Below are 20,475 nucleotides of genomic sequence, written 5' to 3'. Positions count from 1 at the left end.
TGTTCTCTGAGGGCGCACTGAGGAGTGGGGCCCTGGGCTCTCGGCTCCTCCGGGCCGGAGACCAGGAGGCCGCCATTTGTATTCCCGTCCTCTGGAACTCTACGGAAAGAGCTCAGGGAACAAAAGCTCCTGAAAGCAAACCCGAGCGGATTACTCACCCCGGCCCCGGGTAAGGGCGGTGTAATTCCGCCTGGGGCAAAGACACTTGAGAATCACTACAACAGGCCCCTCCCCCAGAAGATCAACAAGAAATCCAGCCGAGACCAAGTTCACCTACCAAGGAGTGCGGTTTCAATACCAAGGAGAGCAGCAGAATTCCAGAGGAGGAGAAAGCCAAGCACGGAACTCATGGCTTTTTTCCTGTGATTTTTTTTAGTCTTGCAGTTAATTTAATTTTTTCTTTTTCATTTTTTTTTTTTTTCTCGCGCCTTCGGGTAAAATTTTTTTTTTTTTTAAACTGTTACCTTTTTCTTTTTTAACGATTTTTTTACTAGTTTATCTAATATATATATATATATATATATTTTTTTTTTTACATTTTTCTTAGGTGTTTTTTTTTTTTTTTAAATTCTTTTCTTTTCTTTTCTTTTCTTTTTTTTTTTTTTTTTTTTTTTTCTTTTTTCTCTCTTCCTTTTTGAACCTCTTTTTATCCCCTTTCTCCCCACTCACGATTTTGGATCTCTTCTAATTTGGTTAAAGCATATTTTCCTGGGGTTGTTGCCACCCTTTTAGTATTTTACTTGCCCCTTCATTTACTCTTATCTGGACAAAATGACAAGACGTAAAAATTCAACACAAAAAAAAGAACAAGAGGCAGTACCGAAGGCTAGGGACCTAATCAATACAGACATCGGTAATATGTCAGATCTAGAGTTCAGAATGACAATTCTCAAGGTTCTAGCCGGGCTCGAAAAAGGCATGGAAGATATTAGAGAAACCCTCTCGAGAGATATAAAAAGCCCTTTCTGGAGAAATAAAAGAACTAAAATCTAACCAAGGTGAAATCAAAAAAGCTATTAATGAGGTGCAATCAAAAATGAAGGCTCTCACTGCTAGGATAAATGAGGCAGAAGAAAAAGAATTAGTGATATAGAAGACCAAATGACAGAGAATAAAGAAGCTGATCAAAAGAGGGACAAACAGCTACTGGACCACGAGGGGAGAATTCGAGAGATAAGTGACACCATAAGACGAAACAACATTAGAATAATTGGGATTCCAGAAGAAGAAGAAAGTGAGAGGGGGAGCAGAAGGTATACTGGAGAGAATTATTGGGGAGAATTTCCCCAATATGGCAAAGGGAACGAGCATCAAAATTCAGGAGGTTCAGAGAATGCCCCTCAAAATCAATAAGAATAGGCCCACACCCCGTCACCTAATAGTAAAATTTACAAGTCTCAATGACAAAGAGAAAATCCTGAAAGCAGCCCAGGAAAAGAAGTCTGTAACATACAATGGTAAAAATATTAGATTGGCAGCTGACTTATCCACAGAGACCTGGCAGGCCAGAAATGAGCTGGCATGATATTTTCAGAGCACTAAACGAGAAAAACATGCAGCCAAGAATACTATATCCAGCTAGGCTATCATTGAAAATAGAAGGAGAGATTAAAAGCTTCCAGGACAAACAACAACTGAAAGAATTTGCAAATACCAAACCAGCTCTACAGGAAATCTTGAAAGGGGTCCTCTAAGCAAAGAGAGAGCCTACAAGTGGTAGATCAGAAAGGAACAGAGACCATATACAGTAACAGTCACCTTACAGGCAATACAATGGCACTAAATTCATATCTCTCAATAGTTACCCTGAATGTGAATGGGCTAAATGCCCCTGTCAAAAGATACAGGGTATCAGAATGGATAAAAAAAACAAAAAACCCATCTATATGTTGCCTCCAAGAAACACATTTTAAGCCCGAAGACACCTCCAGATTTAAAGTGAGGGGGTGGAAAAGAATTTACCATGCTAATGGACATCAGAAGAAAGCAGGAGTGGCAATCCTTATATCAGATCAATTAGATTTTAAGCCAAAGACTATAATAAGAGATGAGGAAGGACACTATATCATACTCAAAGGGTCTGTCCAACAAGAAGATTTAACAATTTTAAATATCTATGCCCCCAATGTGGGAGCAGCCAACTATATAAACCAATTAATAACAAAATCAAAGAAACACATCAACAATAATACAATGATAGTAGGGGACTTTAAACACTCCCCTCACTGAAATGGACAGGTCATCCAAGCAAAAGATCAGCAAGGATATAAAGGCCTTAAATGACACACTGGACCAGATGGACATCACAGATATATTCAGAATATTTCATCCCAAAGCAACAGAATACACATTCTTCTCTAGTGCACATGGAACATTCTCCAGAATAGATCACATCCTCGGTCCTAAATCAGGACTCAACCGGTATCAAAAGATTGGGATCATTCCCTGCATATTTTCAGACCACAATGCTCTAAAGCTAGAACTCAACCACAAAAGGAAGTTTGGAAAGAACCCAAATACATGGAGACTAAACAGTATCCTTCTAAAGAATGAATGGGTCAACCGGGAAATTAAAGAAGAATTGAAAAAAATCATGGAAACAAATGATAATGAAAACACAACGGTTCAAAATCTGTGGGACACAACAAAGGCAGTCCTGAGAGGAAAATATATAGCGGTACAAGCCTTTCTCAAGAAACAAGAAAGGTCTCAGGTACACAACCTAACCCTACACCTAAAGGAGCTGGAGAAAAGAACAAGAAAGAAACCCTAAGCCCAGCAGGAGAAGAGAAATCATAAAGATCAGAGCAGAAATCAATGAAATAGAAACCAAAAAAACAAATAGAACAAATCAACGAAACTAGGAGCTGGTTCTTTGAAAGAATTAATAAAATTGATAAACCCCTGGCCCGACTTATCAAAAAGAAAAGAGAAAGGACCCAAATAAATAAAATCATGAATGAAAGAGGAGAGATCACAACTAACACCAAAAGAAATACAAACTATTATAAGAACATACTATGAGCAACTCTACGGCAATAAATTTGACAATCTGGAAGAAATGGATGCATTCCTAGAAACATATAAACTACCACAACTGAACCAGGAAGAAATAGAAAGCCTGAACAGACCCATAACCAGTAAGGAGATTGAAACAGTCATTAAAAATCTCCAAACAAACAAAAGCCCAGGGCCAGACGGCTTCCCGGGGGAATTCTACCAAACATTTAAAGAAGAACTAATTCCTATTCTCCTGAAACTGTTCCAAAAAATAGAAATGGAAGGAAAACTTCCAAACTCATTTTATGAGGCCAGCATCACCTTGATCCCAAAACCAGACAAGGATCCCACCAAAAAAGAGAGCTATAGACCGATATCCTTGATGAACACAGATGCGAAAATACTCAACAAAATACTAGCCAATAGGATTCAACAGTACATTAAAAAGATTATTCACCACGACCAAGTGGGATTTATTCCAGGGCTGCAAGGTTGGTTCAACATCCGCAAATCAGTCAATGTGATACAACACATCAATAAAAGTAAGAACAAGAACCATATGATACTTTCAATAGATGCTGAAAAAAAGCATTTGACAAAGTACAACATCCCTTCCTGATCAAAACTCTTCAAAGTGTAGGGATAGATAGAGGGCACATACCTCAATATCATCAAAGCCATCTATGAAAAACCCACCGCAAATATTCTCAATGGAGAAAAACTGAAAGCTTTTCCGCTAAGGTCAGGAACACGACAGGGATGTCCATTATCACCACCACTGCTATTCAACATCGTACTAGAGGTCCTAGCCTCAGCAATCAGACAACAAAAGGAAATTAAAGGCATCCAAATCGGCAAAGAAGAAGTCAAATTATCACTCTTCGCAGATGATATGATACTATATGTGGAAAACCCAAAAGACTGCACTCCAAAACTGCTAGAACTTATACAGGAATTCAGTAAAGTGTCAGGATATAAAATCAATGCACAGAAAATCAGTTGCATTTCTCTACACCAACAGCAAGACAGAAGAAAGAGATATTAAGGAGTCAATCCCATTTACAATTGCATCCAAAACCATAAGATACCTAGGAATAAACCTAACCAAAGAGACACAGAATCTATACTCAGAAAACTATAAAGTACTCATGAAAGAAATTGAGGAAGACACAAAGAAATGGAAAAATGTTCCATGCTCCTGGATTGGAAGAATAAATATTGTGAAAATGTCTATGCTACCTAAAGCAATCTACACATTTAATGCAATTCCTATCAAAGTACCATCCATCTTTTTCAAAGAAATGGAACAAATAATTCTAAAATTCATATGGAACCAGAAAAGACCTCGAATAGCCAAAGGGATATTGAAAAAGAAAGCCAACGTTGGTGGCATCACAATTCCGGACTTCAAGCTCTATTACAAAGCTGTCATCATCAAGACAGCATGGTACTGGCACAACAGACACATAGATCAATGGAACAGAATAGAGAGCCCAGAAATAGACCCTCAAATCTATGGTCAACTAATCTTCGACAAAGCAGGAAAGAATGTCCAATGGAAAAAAGACAGCCTTTTCAATAAATGGTGCTGGGAAAATTGGACAGCCACATGCAGAAAAATGAAATTGGACCATTTCCTTACACCACACACAAAAATAGACTCAAAATGGATGAAGGACCTCAATGTACGAAAGGAATCCATCAAAATCCTTGAGGAGAACACGGGCAGCAACCTCTTCGACCTCTGCCGCAGCAACATCTTCCTAGGAACAACGCAAAAGGCAAGGGAAGCAAGGGCAAAAATGAACTATTGGGATTTCATCAAGATCAAAAGCTTTTGCACAGCAAAGGAAACAGTTAACAAAATCAAAAGACAACTGACAGAATGGGAGAAGATATTTGCAAACGACATATCAGATAAAGGACTAGTGTCCAGAATCTATAAAGAACTTAGCAAACTCAACACCCAAAGAACAAATAATCCAATCAAGAAATGGGCAGAAGACATGAACAGACATTTCTGCAAAGAAGACATCCAGATGGCCAACAGACACATGAAAAAGTGCTCCATATCACTCGGCATCAGGGAAATACAAATCAAAACCACAATGAGATATCACCTCACACCAGTCAGAATGGCTAAAATCAACAAGTCAGGAAATGACAGATGCTGGCGAGGATGCGGAGAAAGGGGAACCCTCCTACACTGTTGGTGGGAATGCAAGCTGGTGCAGCCACTCTGGAAAACAGCATGGAGGTTCCTCAAAATGTTGAAAATAGAACTGCCCTATGACCCAGCAATTGCACTATTGGGTATTTACCCTAAAGATACAAATGTAGTGATCCAAAGGGGCACATGCACCCGAATGTTTATAGCAGCAATGTCCACAATAGCCAAACTATGGAAAGAACCTAGATGTCCATCAACAGATGAATGGATCAAGAAGATGTGGTATATATACACAATGGAATACTATGCAGCCATCAAAAGAAATGAAATCTTGCCATTTGCAACAACATGGATGGAACTAGAGCGTATCATGCTTAGCGAAATAAGTCAAGCAGAGAAAGACAACTATCATATGATCTCCCTGATATGAGGAAGTGGTGATGCAACATGGAGGCTTAAGTGGGTAGAAGAATAAATGAAACAAGATGGGATTGGGAGGGAGACAAACCATAAGTGACTCTTAATCTCACAAAACAAACTGAGGGTTGCTGGGGGGAGGGGGTTTGGGAGAAGGGGGTGGGATTATGGACATTGGGGAGGGTATGTGATTTGGTGAGTGCTGTGAAGTGTGTAAACCTGGTGATTCACAGACCTGTACCCCTGGGGATAAAAATATATGTTTATTAAATAAGAAAAAAAAATCTATATTATTTGTAGGTATTCCTCATGCAATCTGATCACAATTCTTTGGCCATATGCATTATTAGGGCTTGTCTTTTAATTTTGCTTATAAATATTTTGTTGAACAGAGTTATTTTTAAATTTTTAAATCCAAGTATAACAGAAATGCAATAAAGTATATAAAGGTTAAGCATAAAGGTGAGTTTAATTTTACAAAGTGAACCCAGCTCTGCAACAACCATCCAAAACAATGTACTTGCTGCCCTGAAGATTGCTGTGTGTACTTTTCTGGTCATTACCACTGTCCAAAGTTAACCATGATTTTGAATTACAGTAGCAGAAGTTATTTTTGCCTATTTTTATAAAATAATATGGAATGTATTATTTGTGTCTGACTTATTTTATTAAGTATCATGTTGTGAGAGTCACCCATGTTCTTGGACTTAGTAGTAGCATTTAATTCTTTTTTCATTGGTTTCCATAGTTAAAACTGCACCAAAATGTTCCCATCCTATCATTGATAGTTGGAATTTTGCACTTCACAACCATTCCAAAAAATATAGTGGCGGACATTTGGTGTTTACATTTGGTATGCATCTATGTAGAATATACCTAGAGGTGAAATTAAGTAATACTGCCGAGACATTTTCCAAAATGACTTCTAAAATACATTGCTACTGGTAGTGTATGAGAGTTCCTCATTCCACAACTTCTCCAGCAGTTGGTACTATAACTTTTAAACAGCCTTACTGAAATATAATTGACATGCAGTATACTGTACCTATTTAAATATGCCTCTTGGTGTTTTGACAGGTGTGTACACATGAAAATCAGTTTAATCAAGATAGTTATTTTGTTTACCACCCTGAGAAGTTTTCTCCTGCTCTTTGGAAATCGCTCTGGTCCTTTTCTTCCTGCCCCTGCATTGCCCACTTCGAAGGCCACTGGTTTTAACCCAGCGCCATCTTGATAGGAAGTCCCTGGTAAAGACTAGGAAGTTGTGACGTAAGTAGCTTGGCATCCATCTTCAAACTGACTTTTAGAAAAGCTGTACTACTTCCCTTCAACCCACTTATAAGCCAGACCGAGCCAGCTCTGTTAGCATTAGATTAGCCTTCACCATCTTTTCTGCTGCTGTGGCTTTCAGGCAGGGTTTGGGATGAAACGATCAGCAAAGCATCACCACATAAGAATCCTCAAGGATAAAAGTTCCTCTAAATTGTATTGTTAATAAGAAAATAGGAATTTATGTCACAATTGCTTTGTTCTTGACTATTTTCAAAGATAAGACTTCTCTAATTAAGTAACATAACTATAGTTACCATCTCAGCTGTAACTAGAACTTGCCTTCTTGCTTTATCACATCCTGTATTCCAGCTGAGTCAACTATGATACAAGTATTTCCATTAACTTGTATTATTAAGTTAATTGAATATTCCCATAGGAGGAAAAAAAATCCCACTGTGAATTAAATTGGCAATGTTTATTTTATTTTTTTAAAAGATTTTATTTATTTATTTGACAGACAGGGATCACAAGTAGGCAGAGAGGCAGGCAGAGAGAGAGGAGGAAGCAGGCTCCCTGCTGAGGGCTCGATCCCTGGATGCTAAGATCATGACCTGAGCCGAAGGCAGAAGCTTTAACCCACTGAGCCACCCAGGCACTCCGGCAACGTTTATTGATAGTGGATTTTGTGCAGCCAGCCTTATGTGTACTTCTAGTGGTTATGTCATGTAGCGGTTTCTCAAATACAAAATAAATTCTTGGCTATGATAGTAACATATTTAGGAACTACGTGATTTGTACTTGGTACACAAATAACTTTATTACCTTGTTTTTTTTCCTGTTGTATTGTAAATAAAAGAAGAAGGATGATAGCTCTCTTATAGATGTTGCTGTTATGTATTTAAGACAGAGATGGTCTGAATATAGGTTAAAGTGAATATAGGTCAGAATTTATTTGAATGACTGTAATTGTTCCAAGATCTCCAAGTAGAGATCTTGATCTTATATTTTATTAAATGTGAGGTAGTATGGAAAGTGAATGATATGCCATGGTTAAAGTGACATTGGTGCTACCAGTGAATACCATGTAGGAAGGGAGCTTCTAGAAATGCAGTTTTTGGTATTTTTGTCTTATAAATACAGAAGCAGTTTAAGTTAAAGGAATTATGAATGTAAATTTATTTCCTACTTTAGAAAAAAATGATTGCTATTTCTAAGTCAGTCGAAAAGGCTAGGTTGACTTTTGTATTTAACTACATCTCCTATATTTCTGTAAAATAATTTTCTAATGGAAATTATTATTAAAATAGGGCTCATAGTTTTAGTATAGTTAAATAGAAATACTTCATGGAAGTTAATATGTATATTTTTCAGGTAACTTGCTTATCATTCCTTCAGGTAACCACTAATTGAATTTATGAAACTATCTAAATTAAATACATGATCTCAGATTATCTGGTTTTAATTATATAAGATACAGCATAACATTTTCCATTCCCAATTTAAATCATTTTTCTGTTTTATTCCCTCTTTCTCCTTAAAGCAAAGAAGCATTCATTGACTGGGCGAGATATGATGATTCACAGGATCATTTTTGTGAACTTGATGGTAATAAACTATTGTAATGAAGTTATTTTAACCATAATCCTTTTATAAGAAATGGAAATCAGTGGAAATATAACCAGTTATACCTTGAATACACTGGGTATTGCTGAGTGGATCTTATTATTCATAATAGCATTTATTGAGAGCTTATGTTCTGGCCATGTGCTGAGTGCCTTAAGTACATTATTGCTAATCTTTATAGTTACCTTGATAACTGTGTATTATCTCATGTCCTGGGAAACTGAGTCTCAAGAAGAGTAGCTTGCCCAGGATCACACAGTAACAAGAGGCTGAGACAGGATTCAATCCCAGATTTGATTGGATCCCATACCTATATTTTTCCCATCATGACACATCATCTCCTATGGACCTTTATTTCAAGCCACTCAGTTTAGGTCTATGAACATATAAACATGTTCACATTGGAATTTTCTGGAGGTCCCAACAAACATAAAGACACCTTGCAATATTGGGGAGGACTCTAATTTGACTTCCCCACAAGCCTTTTCCCAAGAGTCCCCTGGAATAGTATGAAGAGAGGGCGCTGTTCAGCAGTAACTACCATGACTCTTACTTCAGAAGGTAATTGAAGTGACTAAAAAATTTTGATCTAAGGAGAATATTCCCAAGAACTGTGCCAAGTAAACTTAAATCATTCACTTGGCCTCTCTTCACTTTTTACCTTGATGTCATAGTTGGTGGAGAAGAATTTGGGGTTCAGGAATGCATGGCTAGAGGCAGCAGGAGTTCCTCAGAACTTGGAAAGCACTCAAGTAGTCATAGAGCTTCCTAGAGGGTTTTAGGGGATCCATCTGTAGAATTGTGCTCATCTTCCAGTCTGCCGTGCAGCAAGTTAGAGTGAGCTGCTACAATAGCACAGCAGATTGAGAGGTTGCCAGGAGGTGCAATGTTAACACCATGGCTTATAAGGTTTGAGCAAGGACATTTTTTATTTTTCAAAGATTTTATCGATGTATGTATGTATGTATCTATCTATCCAATGTGAGCAGCCAGGAGGGGCAAAGGGAGAGGGAAAGCGAGAACTCAAGCAGTCTCTGGGCTGAGCAAGAAGCCTGACTCAGGGCTTGATTTAACCACCCAAAGATCATGACCTGAGCCTCAATCAAGAGTCACACATTCGGGCACCTGGGTACCTCAGTGGGTTAAAGCCTCTGCCTTTGCCTCAGGTCATGATCCTGGGGTTCTGGGATCGAGCCACGTATCGGGCTCTCTGCTCAATGGGGAGCCTACTTCCACTCTCTCTGCCTGACTTTCTGCCTACTTGTGATTTCTGTCTGTCAAATAAATAAAATCTTAAAAAAGTTTTTTTTTTTTTTTTTAAGAGTCACACACTCAACCAACTGAGCTACATTGGCAACCCCAGCAAGGATTATTTTTAGATTTTTTTTTTAGTTGACAGAGAGGGCACAGCAGGGGGAGCAGCAGAGGGAGAAAGAGAAGCAGACCTCCACCCCCCTCCTGCACCCAGGTGAGCAGGGAGCCTGTCACAGGACAGACCCTGGGATCATGACCTAAGCTGAAGGTAGATGCCTAACCAACTGAGGCACCCAGGCACTGCACCTGCCGCCAGTAAGAATATTTTTAAGAGATCTGAAAAAAAATTTCTTTGGGTATCTGGATAGAATAATGGGAAATTAATAAAATACTCCTGTTAGGATATTTAGAATTGACAAATGTTTCATCAAAGCAAGCTGTTGTACCTAGGTTAAGGATTGACATCACTGCTTACTCTTTAATTTGTTCTACAGTTGTCATTCTAATTATGCTTAGTGTTCAACACTCACAGTCACTTCTTGCCAGCTTATCATTTTACCTATTTTTTGACTAAAATAAAACATTTTTAGTGCTTAATTAACATATTTTTAAATTAAAAATCATTTCTGTGAATATTTCTTATAGTAAATAATGTCAGTATATATTTCTTTTATAGGTATTTAACAAAAAATGCTACTCCATTCCAGAGATCCCTTGGTAAGAGCAATGATGTATCAGTCACCTCTCATCAATATAGTGTTAACTAATTTTTTAACATTGGCTGTTTATATTATAAAAATGGAAGAAATGTCCTATAAGATTTTAGGATTTCATAATTTAAAAATTAGTAATTTTTATATTATGTGTAGTCCTGAAACATATAAGCCATTTTACTGGTTGGATCACCACTACTTCTCTGGGTGGTAATGTTTGTGTATGTCCCAATGATTTATATATACCATTTTTTAAAACACTTCAGAGTAGCTTTAGAGTCATCGTCTAGTTATTTCAGTTATGTAAAACCTTTTGATTAAAACAATCTGAAGAATATTCACCCCAGTTTATTGGTATATATTCTCTACATCCCTGTTCTCTGTTTTGTTTTTGTTCTGTCTATTTGAAGAGAAGATGACCCTTATAGATTAAATAGTAGATTTTTAAATAATTTAGCAGTTTAAGGTAAGCTCCTTTCCCTACTCCTGTTTTGTTGTTGTTGTCGCTGTTGTCTCTATGCATGGCCTCTTCTCCTTTGGGTTTCTGCTCAAATGTCACCTCATCAGAGAAACCGGCTGTCACCTGCCTGTAGAAACCAGCAACCACTCTCAGTGTGAGTGTTGACACTGCTGCCCACTCTGCGTACCAAGAATGACCAGCGAGTGCAGGGCAGGTTATTTAGTTAATCTGTTCATTGTCCATCTGCTCCAACTAGATTGTCAGCTGCCTGAGGCTTTGTATTTCAGGTTCACTGCTTTATCCCTAGTGCCTAGAACAGTGCCTGGACATGGTACTTGCTCAATAAATGTTTGCTGAATGAAGTTGTTGGTTCATAAATAACCTATATAGTATGACAGATTTTTACTTTTATATTTTCCCTTAAAATTAGGGATGCCTGGGTGGCTCAGCCAGTTAAGCTGCTGCCTTCTGCTCAGGTCATGATCTCGGGGTCCTGGGATCGAGCTCCACACCAGGCTCCCTGCTCAGTAGAGAACCTGCTTCTCCCTCTCCCTCTGCCTGCTGCTCTGCCTACTTCTACTCTATCTCTGTGTCAAATAAATAAAAACCTTTAAAAATTCAAAAAAAGGTGTTCACTAATAATTTGTTTAAAGATTTTTTTTTTTTAATTTGACAGATAGAGATCACAAGTAGGCAGAGGGGCAGGCAGAGGGAGAGGGGGAAGCAGGCTTCCCACCAAGCAGAGAGCCCAATGCAGGGCCCGATCCCAGAACTGTGAGATCATGACCTGAGCCAAAGGCAGAGGCTTTAACCCACTGAGCCACTCTGGCACCCCATTCATTAATAAATTTAAAGTATTGTCTAAAACAGTAGTTTCCAAATCTGGCTGTGTGTCAGAATTATTTGGGTGCTTTATGAAGTATAGGTTCTCCTCACCTGAATATTTTATAATGCATTTTAATAATGCATTACTAGCAGTCAAAGTTAGAGTTGGTGATGGAGGGTGGGAGGCTCAATCCTGAGTCTACAGCAGTATATTTTATCCATAAACAAAAAGACTGCACGCTAAGTTGACCTGTGCTATGTTGAAGAGATATTTGGGTTAGGAGGTGTGGAGGACTGGCTCGCATCCTCGAACATGCTGTGTAGCCTCCTAACACTAATATGCAATTAAGTGACCATAAAAAGAAAGTTCATTTGGGGAAAAAAAGGTATACTTGAAAAGGAAGAAAAAGCACTAGTTGAAATTGATGAATTCCCAGAATTAAGTATTTTGATTCCGTGGACATTCTTCGAATGCTTTGGGAATGGTTAGCATGGTCAGATGGAACAGTTTAGGAAGAGCTTTACAAAGGGAGCAAGAAGAGAAAGCTTTGGGGAGGAGGAAGACATATTAGGGGTCCAAAGAGCATTTTCCAAATGAATGCTACCGCTGTGCAAATAGAAAGAAGTTGTAGTTTCTGAATAGGCTAATTAAAATCATGTCACAGGTGGCCCCAGGGGAAGCATGGGGATACCAGCACTGGTGTGTTTTTGGGGGGAACTCAACCTGTGGATGCTCCCTCACCCCTACTTCCTCATCTAGATGCCATGAAGTTCTTGTCAGTGTAGGTCAGGGCTTGAGAAACATTTTCTTCTGTAAATGGACAGATAGTAAAAATTTTAGACTTTGTGGACTGTACGGTTTCTCTTGCAACTACTCAGCTGTGCCATAATTGTGTGAAAGCAGTGAATGAATGTGGCTTATGTTCCCATAAAACTTTCTTTACAAAAAGTATACAGACCGCATTTGGACTATGGATCATAGTTTGCTAATCCCTTTTATAAATTAACAAGACCTGCCTTTCATGATTTGAAAAAGTATTAAAAATTTTAAGAACCACTTAAACCAGCAATGCACTTTTGATTCAAGTAAGGGAATACACATTAAGGACATTGAGAATATAAGTTTTAAGTTAAACATTGATATGCTGGATTTTACTCTTGTGATTTTCACTTCCTTAAGGTATAATGATTTAAAATGTAGTTTAATATCTTAATCTTTTTTTCCTTAGTGGTTGTTTAGTTGCTTTTGTTGGGTTGATATTAGCCTGAGGTGTACATTCATAGTTGAGCCCACATTTGTGTAAACTTACATGAACACACACATTCTTAATACATGTGTATACACATATCTCAATGAATATATATGCTGCTGGTAGATTTAGTATTTGTAAGTAGTCAGATCAATTTTGCAAATGAGCTTAATCAAGACCACCTCAGAGAAATTAAAAATCTATAACAGAAGCTAGTGAATTGTAAAACTTCCGTTTGAACTTTAAAAGCCACACTCCATAATTTGAATCTTTCTTTTTTTTTTAAGGAAGATTTTTTTTAAAAATTACTGTTTTTAACTCTTGAACCAGTCCATGTCCTTGGACAGTTTCTGTAAATCCATCTGTAAATTACCTATTTTCTGTGCCTTAACTTATACAGTGGAATATCTATATAATGTTAGGGCAGAAATAGAGCCAGTATTCTTCAGTTCATGTTTCTATTGTCTGTAAGTTAGATCTAACTCATTTCTTTGTGTTCTTCCTACTTTCTACAGAAGTACCAAGTAGTTCTTGGATGGTATGGATCAGGATGCCATTTTCCTCTTAGAGTTATGGATAATCTCAGTTATGGTCACTGAATGCTCATTAAGTATTGTTGGTTAAAAGGAAAATACACTATTAGTAATGAAAAAAAGAGGGACCATATTTTAATGGCCATATTTGGCCCTGTTTTAAGTCCGGTGTCTGCATACTATTGATTTAATCTCATGACATGAAAAGGTAGGATGCATACAAATAAAGGAGTACCTCTGTGTCAACATAGATAGTTCGTTCATTTCCATGTATTATGATATTATGATCATCAATGTGTGAAGCATGATTATTACACATTTTCTAAAGGTATGAAAGCATGTATTTCCCTTTTCTATCCAGAATGTGAGCCATGATAATTAAGACCATTTTCTTTATCTTTTGTATCCTTCAGAGGATAGTCCAAATAGTGAAGAACTAGTAAAAACTCATTTGGATTTCAACACAGAAAATAGTTATTTAGGGGCACCCATGGTGCTTAGTCGTTGAAGTGTCCGACTCTTGGTTCTGGCTCAGGTTGTGATCTCAGGGTCATGGCATGAGACCCCGCATGGGGCTCTGCACTCCACACTGAGTCTACTTCAGATTCTTGCTCCCTCTCCCCCCTGCCTTTGCCTCTCCCTGCTTGTGCACTTGCTCACTCACTCTCAAATAAATAAATAAAATCCTTAAAAAAATAAAAAAAAAATGGTTAATTTATATGTCTTAACAATTTCCTGAAGTTGTGTCTGCTGTATATTGGCTTGAGAGGGCAAAAAGTACTCTGTATGAACAGTGATAGAAACAAACCATAATGTGTATTTGTTTAAACTAGAGCATTGTGTAATTCTAAGATCAAATTTGAATCCTGAAGTTATTGAGCCATTTATTTCCTAAGTCCAGAGTAGAGAATAGCAGGAAAATCTCTCTTTTTAGTATACTATATGCTAAAAAAAAATGTTTCTGAGCCTGTGTGTGTAGTTAAGTGTATGCATAGGGAAGAAATCAAATCAAGTAGTAGAACAGGTTATGATTCTGTTAGGTCTTTTTGATCCCAGTTGGTTAAAACGTAGGAATGATGAATGCCTCTCAGAAGGGGAGGGGTGTTCTGTTCCTTAAGAGAGCACTGAGTATCGAAAGGAAAGGGAGGAGTTGTTTTTTTTTCCTCTCAGGAGTGTAAGTTATCCCGGGTCAAGTACAGTCGTGAGTGTGCTAACCACTCTTTCACTTAAATTGGACATTACTTGAAAAGCATAGCCTTTTTTCTGACCTTTTAGTAGTTATGTTTGCATTACAGTGTTACATTTCAGATAACTGGTGACCTATGGGTGGTTTTGATGAATTGTTCCTTGTTCAGTTGAGCGATCTCCAGCTGCTCAGTATGTAGACCTGTTGCTGAACCCAGAGCGTTACACTGGCTATAAAGGGTCCTCTGTGTGGAGAGTGTGGAACAGCATCTACGATGAAAACTGTTTCAAGTAACTGGAGGGGGTAGGGGAAGGAGGAGGAATGGCAAAAGGGAGGGTAGAGGAAGGGGAGTAGGATTCTGTTGGGAAGAAAATTAGGTAAAGCCATTTTATGTTTGAGTTTTACACTTGCTTTTTCAGGCCTCGATCTGTTTATTATCCTTTAAATCCTCTGGCATCTAGCCAAGGTGGGTTTTTCATGCATTTCCATGCTTTTAGAGATTATTTTAAAAATTTCTTTGTACCTAAACTTAATCTGAGTAAGTTTTCAGCTATTTTATATTTTCTTTAATTTGACCAAAAGTAAAAGTTTAGTTCATAGTTCAATATCAAGTTTTCTGCATGTTTTATGTAATTGCTGGCATTTATTGAGTGCCTGGTATGTGTCAGGCCCTAAATAAAAGAGGAGTTTCATGGTAAATAAATCAAAATATATGAGTAATCCATATAACAGAGGCTTCGCAGGGAACTCTTAAAAATCTGGATGCCCAGGCCCTACCCCAGACTAGTTAAATCAGAATCTGTAGGATTAGACCCAAGTGGTGGTGGTGGTTTTTCGTGGTTTTTTGTTTGTTTGTATAACCATCCAGATGATTCCAATACGCAGGCACCTTTGAGAACCAGTGGCTCCCAACGTGCTTCTCAGACTTAAGTGTGCATATAAATTACCGCAGAGCCTTTTTGAGATACAGGTTCTGATTCTGTGGGTCTTGAGGGAGGCACAGGATTCTAAGAGCTCCCAGGCGATGCCCAGCGTGCTGACTGGTCCACACACCATGTCTGAGTGCTGAGGGTGCAGAGTTGTTCAGATACTCGTGATGCCTGCTGCAGAATGCTTTCCGGCAAGGTCCCTGCTTGCCCCACTGGGCTGTTGAGCAGATGCAGTATGGCCGGCGCAGAACCAAACTTGACATTTCACTGAATTGGCTTAAATTTAAGAACTGAAGCAGTGCAAAATATTTTTGCCATTAAACAGAATTTTATTGTTTTGATAGCTCTGGCCTCACACACTGTATGATTATTGCATTGTAGCACATGTATGCTTTTTACTTTTTAAAACATAAATCTTAAGAAAAATTTTACTAGAAATTAGCCTTAGAAAAAAATAGAAATTATATATGTGGCTGGTATTATATTTCTGTAGGGCAGCATTTTTGGAGGTTAATCAAACTTACTGGGCACATACTCCGTCTGTTGTCAGCAAGGAGCCAAACCCTGGGAGCAGCCCTATCATTGACTTGCCATTCTCTTGTTTTTTTCTTTAGACCAGGACTGATGATTTAAGAACTTGAATTCCCTGGTCTAGTTGTATCTTTAAGACATTTCTGAGACCCAAAGAGACACAGAAAGGTTAACCGAAGGGACTGCCTTCAGATGCTGTCTTATAATGCAGCAAATGTTCTTCCGCAAATCATTCTGATACTGCTGGAAAAGGGAATTGGATCATGAAAAAGGTGTGCATGGATTCTTCTTTGCCAGTTTTACCCTTATAACTTATAAAAATGGAAACCACACATACACACACACACACACACTTATAAAAATGAAAACAACAGAAAAGTTATATAAAGTAAAAAGAGAAAGCTCCCCTTGCCCTGCCCCCACACCTGTGTTCCATAGTATAGAATTTGGAAGGTATTCTTTGGGTCTTTTTTATGATCACTTCTGGTTTTTCGTTTGTTCGTTTTTATTCATTTTTTTTTTTTTTTTAGGATTGGAGTTAAAATATTTTTTAAAATAGAGGTATAATTAACATACAACATCACATTAGTTTTGGGTGTTCTGTATAATGTTTAGATATTTGTGTATATTGCAGAATGATCACAGTAATTCTTTTTAACCTCTGTGCCCATAATTACAGAATTTTTACTTTTGTGATGAGAATATATAACTTTCAAATACAGTGTTATTAACTGTAGTTGACAAGCTGAATGTGACAGTTCCAGGACTTAGAAACTGGTACCTTTTGACACCCTTTACGTGTCTTGCCCACTTCCCCCCACCACCTGCCTCTGGCAACCACCCATCTGTTCTTTGGATCTATGAGCTTGGGGTTTGGTTTTGTTTTTAGATTCCACGTGCAAGAGAACACAGTATCTGTCCTTCTCCGGCTGACTTAGCTCCACATGAGGTCCTCAGAGTCCGTCCATGTGCTTGCGAGTGGCAGAATTCCTTCTTTTTTTGTGGCTGAATAATATGATCACTTCCTTTTAAAGCAGAGCATATAGTTAATTTAACAAAACCATCCCATGCTAAGAAATCCCTCACATCCATGTTGTGACAAATTAGAGACGTGAGACCACTGGAAAGATGAGAGGAAGGAGAGCAGCACTTAGGAAAAGACAGAGGCAGAGAGAGGGTGAGGAAACCCGTCCTAAGAAAGAAGGGAGACGGAGACCGGGTGAGGGGAGGACGGGGGTCCTGGTTGCAGGTGAGAGGTCCATGCAGCAATCAGGGCACTCAGGCTGATGCTGTCTGTGAGCGGTTCCCACCGGGGCTGCAGGTGTTGGGTCCTGGCTCTTCAGCCTCTCAGCCTGGCCTCGAGTTCCTGCTGAGCTGAATGGTGAGGCTCTCTGGCCACCTCTCCCACAGCTTTTGAAAGATGGGACCTTTCTTTCCAGAAAGGAAACCTGGGCTCAGAATCCCACATCCCACATCCAAAGCCGGTAAAGGGCAGAGCTGCTGTGGCTCCCCTCAGCCCAGCCTCTGGCTCCTTCCTGCTGTGTGGGCAGCTCCGTGGCACCCCAGTGAGGGTTTCACTGACCCCCAGTTAGGGAAATACTTTTCTTAAGGTGCGTGTAGGTGGAGGAACAGAAATTTGGGAGAGAAGAGAGTTGTGTGTACAATGATGAAAGAAGTGCCTGTGTCCATTTGTTAATTACTGAATCTAGTGATCTTTACGAGTAGTTTTTGATTTTTCTCTGGTATTATTTACTGTATAAGACATATGAAGATCTTGTGCTTTGGGTCTGTATTCTTAAGTCTCATTTGCAAGGAGACTACACCCTGACCACAGTCTGTAGTATAACTAATAGTTCAACACACAGTAAGTTTTAATCTCATTTTAAAGTAAATAGAATTGGAATCTGAACTGTGGAGGACAGTTTCTAAAATCCTGTTCATTGTTTTCTTTTTCAGGAGAAGATGATGGTGAGTTAAAATTCTTACATTTGGGTATGCCTCAAGTGTAGAGAAAATGTTTTTAATGATCAAAATTTGATTTTTCCTCTATTTAATTCAAAAGAAAATGTTTATCCTATTTGTTCAGAAATAACTACCAACAAATGGTGACAAAACGATTTTATAATGTAAATTTACCTTATGTTTAAAAAAAACTATGAATTCCCTTTTGCTGAAGTGTGTCATATAGAAACCAGGATTACATTCCAACTTCCCAGTTCTCTGGCTATTATAATCTATTAAAATATGTTCTGAAGAAATGGAGAGAAGTTAAGATAGTTTTACCAGATAATTTGTCTTGTGACTTTATTTTCTTCCTGACTTTGTAATTTATAATCTGTTGTTACAATACTTAATCTGGTGAATAGTAATTTATCAACAGTTGGTTTTTTTTCAAGGATACCAGATGAATGTTTGCCCCCAAACATCAAAATAAGTATTTCAACTGGATGTTTACTTATCTGTGTTCAGGGACACAGCGATGGGCATTGTGCAGGATAGAAATATGTGTAAAACGTTATGCCTTCACTCCAGGAGCTGACAGTATGTAGCAGGAGTGATAAGCACTGTGCATGGTGACAGGAAATGCTGCACATACAGACTACATAAGCTGTAGGTGGTAGAGCTCTTCAGAGGCAGGACAGAGCCTGTCTCACTGGAGGGATCTGGAAATCTTATTACAGGAAGTGATATCTGAGATGAATTTTGAGTAATGGGACAGATATAGTCTGGTAGAATTGGATCCTGTGTGCCATGCGGAGAAAATGGCATGGCCCAAGGAGTTGGAAAGAGAAGAATCAAGCATATTTGAGGAAACCCTGTTAGAGTAGGGAGAACTTTATGTAGGGGTAGTTTAAGTTAGCAGGATGGGAGGCCAGATTATTGAGGACTTGGGGGCTCAACTTTTCCTGATAGCATTTGGGGTTTCTCGAGTAAACAAGTCAGATCATGATCAATGGCCCTTAGGAAGAGTTTGTTGAGTGAATTAGTATGTGGTGAAACATTTGTGTAGTTTTGCAAAGTGTAAAGAGTCTTGGGAAACAAAGCAATTCCTCACCATCTAATTTATCCCCTAGAATCCTTGCTCAGTCATCTATGTGTTGAGTTTTTTACGCTTTGCTTTTCTTAAAACAGAATTAGGTAACTTACAAAGTGCATGAATCATTTTGATCTGTATTGACTGCCATTTTTGTTGCTCTCAGAATAGTACTGATCTAGAAATAGATGTTTTAGCATTAATACATAGGTAAGTCAGATCCCTCATATTCTAGTCATCGACTTTTCTGAAAAATTATCTTGAAAATTAAGGGATTTTAAAAATATTCCTTGAAATTTAGTAGTCTTAGATAATTGAGGAAATACACATAGCTTTACTACTCAGGGAAAAAATGGAATAATTACTAATTTGATTTTTGTATTATAATTCAATTTGTTTTTTCTAGAATTTTTAAGGAGAGGAGTTCTATGGTTGTTATCAAAAGCAAATTTAAGATTTTTAACCTTCCATACTTAAGGATATTTAATCCTTCTAATGAATAAGATTTATATAATATTTTGACTGAAATGTTTCTTAGAATTTTTGTTCAGTTAAATGTCATTTATAAGAAAACTGTCCAAAATTACTCAGAATTCTTCAGGGCTTTATTTCCTAGAACCATATCCCTATTTTTCTACTTCACATGAAGCAGTGGCCACTTCTGGAGATACTCCTTAGTCTGTTATAGGAAATATTTTATATACTTAATTTATTCTAATTTATAAATGACTATTTAAAATATTTTAACCCAAATCTGTGGGGGGGGGTTAGTTTTTTGTTTGTTTGTTTTTAAAGGAGAATCATTCTACACATGGCTGGAAGGTTAACTTATATGTCTGCATTTTAAATTTATTGGATTCTTGTTAAAAATGTATGGATTAATATATTTTTGTAAGTTCAGGATTCATTACCTAGACAACTAATTGTAACAGAGCTTGAAAGAGAATCATATATTTTAAGTTACAGTATTTTAGGATACAGTGGCTTAAAAATTTTGAGACTGTTGCTCAGCCAAGAATAATCAGCATTAGGGAAATACACAGGACAGATACTGTCCTCAGGTTTTTGTAACTGGCTTCTCAGTGTTGTTTTGATTCTGTATGAAAATTAATTCTGTATATACCACTCATCCACACTGCTTTCTAATAACCATTATGCAAACCTACTTTGTAAACAGAGGCCTTCTTTTTAGAAGGAAGATATATATAAGTTATATATATATTACATATATAACTTATATATATCTTATTTATGCATTTATATATAATTTATGTATGT

The 20,475-nt window shown here is 37.8% G+C and overlaps 1 protein-coding gene across 4 annotated transcripts in view; it reads left to right on the top strand.

The window, feature by feature from the left end:
• The window catches only part of LOC123394248 (ERO1-like protein beta), a 57,890-nt gene that overhangs the window by 27,311 nt on the left and 10,104 nt on the right, over positions 1-20,475 (top strand). For all 4 annotated transcript variants that reach the window (XM_045088005.1, XM_045088006.1, XM_045088007.1 and 1 more), the window contains 5 exons: positions 6,665-6,856; positions 8,400-8,464; positions 10,413-10,453; positions 15,123-15,169; positions 18,120-18,131. In XM_045088005.1, the coding sequence (XP_044943940.1) occupies positions 8,429-8,464; positions 10,413-10,453; positions 15,123-15,169; positions 18,120-18,131 (136 nt within the window). In that variant the 5' untranslated portion in view covers positions 6,665-6,856; positions 8,400-8,428. The remainder of the gene's footprint in view (positions 1-6,664; positions 6,857-8,399; positions 8,465-10,412; positions 10,454-15,122; positions 15,170-18,119; positions 18,132-20,475) is intronic.

The sequence above is a fragment of the Mustela putorius genome, unplaced genomic scaffold (genome assembly GCF_011764305.1).
Source record: "Mustela putorius furo isolate JIRA1106 unplaced genomic scaffold, ASM1176430v1.1 tig00002084_pilon_pilon_pilon, whole genome shotgun sequence".
Classification (NCBI taxonomy): Eukaryota; Metazoa; Chordata; class Mammalia; order Carnivora; family Mustelidae; genus Mustela; species Mustela putorius.
The sequence above is the reverse complement of the archived record's forward strand: the minus strand, read 5'-3'. Positions and strand labels throughout refer to the sequence as shown.